The 1446-nt window shown below is 38.5% G+C and overlaps 1 protein-coding gene across 1 annotated transcript in view; it reads right to left on the bottom strand.

Annotated features, from left to right (window-relative positions):
• Positions 1-459: 459 nt before the first annotated feature.
• Positions 460-1446, bottom strand: part of OCIAD1 (OCIA domain containing 1) — a 27602-nt gene continuing 26615 nt past the window's right edge. The window contains exon 10 of the mRNA XM_007949439.2: positions 460-497. Within this exon, the coding sequence (XP_007947630.2) occupies positions 460-497 (38 nt within the window). The remainder of the gene's footprint in view (positions 498-1446) is intronic.

Below are 1446 nucleotides of genomic sequence, written 5' to 3'. Positions count from 1 at the left end.
CACATGCTCTTTGGAAAATGGCACCAATAGACTTGCTTGATGCAGGGTTGCCACAAACCTCCAATTTGTAAAAACAATGCAATATCCTCAAAACCAACAAAGCAAAGCCCAATAAAACGAGGTATGCCTGTATGCTGATTTCAGGGCATTACATCTCTTGATAGTTTTATAAGACTATCTTTGCCCTATAACTTTTAAAACAATTTCACAACTGTATACGATCTTGGTATAATAACATCATTCATATCATTCCCCAAGGTGAGTACATTTACACAATAGTAACATTGAAATCTGTTTTTTTTTTTTTTTTAAAGCACAGATAAAATAAGCCAAACCACAAGACTCTAGTTTTAAATGTTTATAAGGACTGCTGCTGAACTCAGAGCATGCAGATATTCATGACCACCTAGATGAAGCTGGATATTGAAACTCCTTCAGTAGGTCCACTGATGTCATTTTTCACTCATCCCAAGTATCTCCGTATTTGTTTACTTTGACTAGGGAAAAAGCACAAACAATTGATGATTCCAAATAACAATAAGCAGCACTAAGCTTGCAATTATAAGGATAAAAAGTTGTGTTTCTCTCTCTGAGTAAAAGCGTATGAATCAACTTGTAACTATAAAAAGGGGCTGGATAGACTTGTCAATGGGGCATTGGATATAAATACTAATGCACTATTTAAGAGCTCTACGTAAGTATTGGATCCTCCAAACAATTTTATAAATACAATCTCATTTTAAAGATGAGAAAAGAGATTAGTAACTTGCCCAAGGTACAAGCTTTTTAATAGAGCAATCAACTAAAAACTGAACATGTAGTTGTTTAAGTCCAAAACCTGGCTGCCTTTACATTATAGTACTATCTAAATAAATGTGGCATATGTTACAGCATTATTTTTTAAAAAAAAAAACCCAGAAAAAACTTTCTTTTTATTGTGATTTGGGTGAAAATTTACAGAGCAAATACACTTTCCATACAGCAATTCACATACACTTTGTCTCATGACATTGACCACAATTTACCACAATGCAACATCTCCCCTCCCACTTCCTCCCGACAGTTACCCCTTCCCTGTATCCATCCTTCCATGCATCCTGCCCCTTGAGCTATCTCCCTGTGTATAAGCAGCCCTTCCTTCTCCCATGATTGCTCTCTCCAAGGAGTGTACCTACCTCAGGTAAATGTTCAACTCATATGCCTGTTCACTGTTTGGCTGGAAACCACAGGCGTGCGTTCAATTCCAGACCTGAAGGGCAGCTAGAGGCCATAGTTTCAGTGGTTCCACCAGGCTCCATCGAGCCAGCAAACCTGGTCCCCCCCCCCCACTTTTTTTCCCCAAATGATTTTGAGTTTTGTTCCACACTGTTCTCCTGTCTATCCAGGATCTCCTACATAGATCCTCTTCCAAGTGGTTGATAGTAATAGCCGGGCACCATCTAGTTC

The sequence above is a fragment of the Orycteropus afer genome, unplaced genomic scaffold, assembly GCF_000298275.1.
Source record: "Orycteropus afer afer isolate SDZICR_OR568_19922 unplaced genomic scaffold, OryAfe1.0 scaffold00246, whole genome shotgun sequence".
Classification (NCBI taxonomy): Eukaryota; Metazoa; Chordata; class Mammalia; order Tubulidentata; family Orycteropodidae; genus Orycteropus; species Orycteropus afer.
Note: the sequence above shows the minus strand (reverse complement) of the source record. Positions and strands in the feature narration are given on the sequence as shown.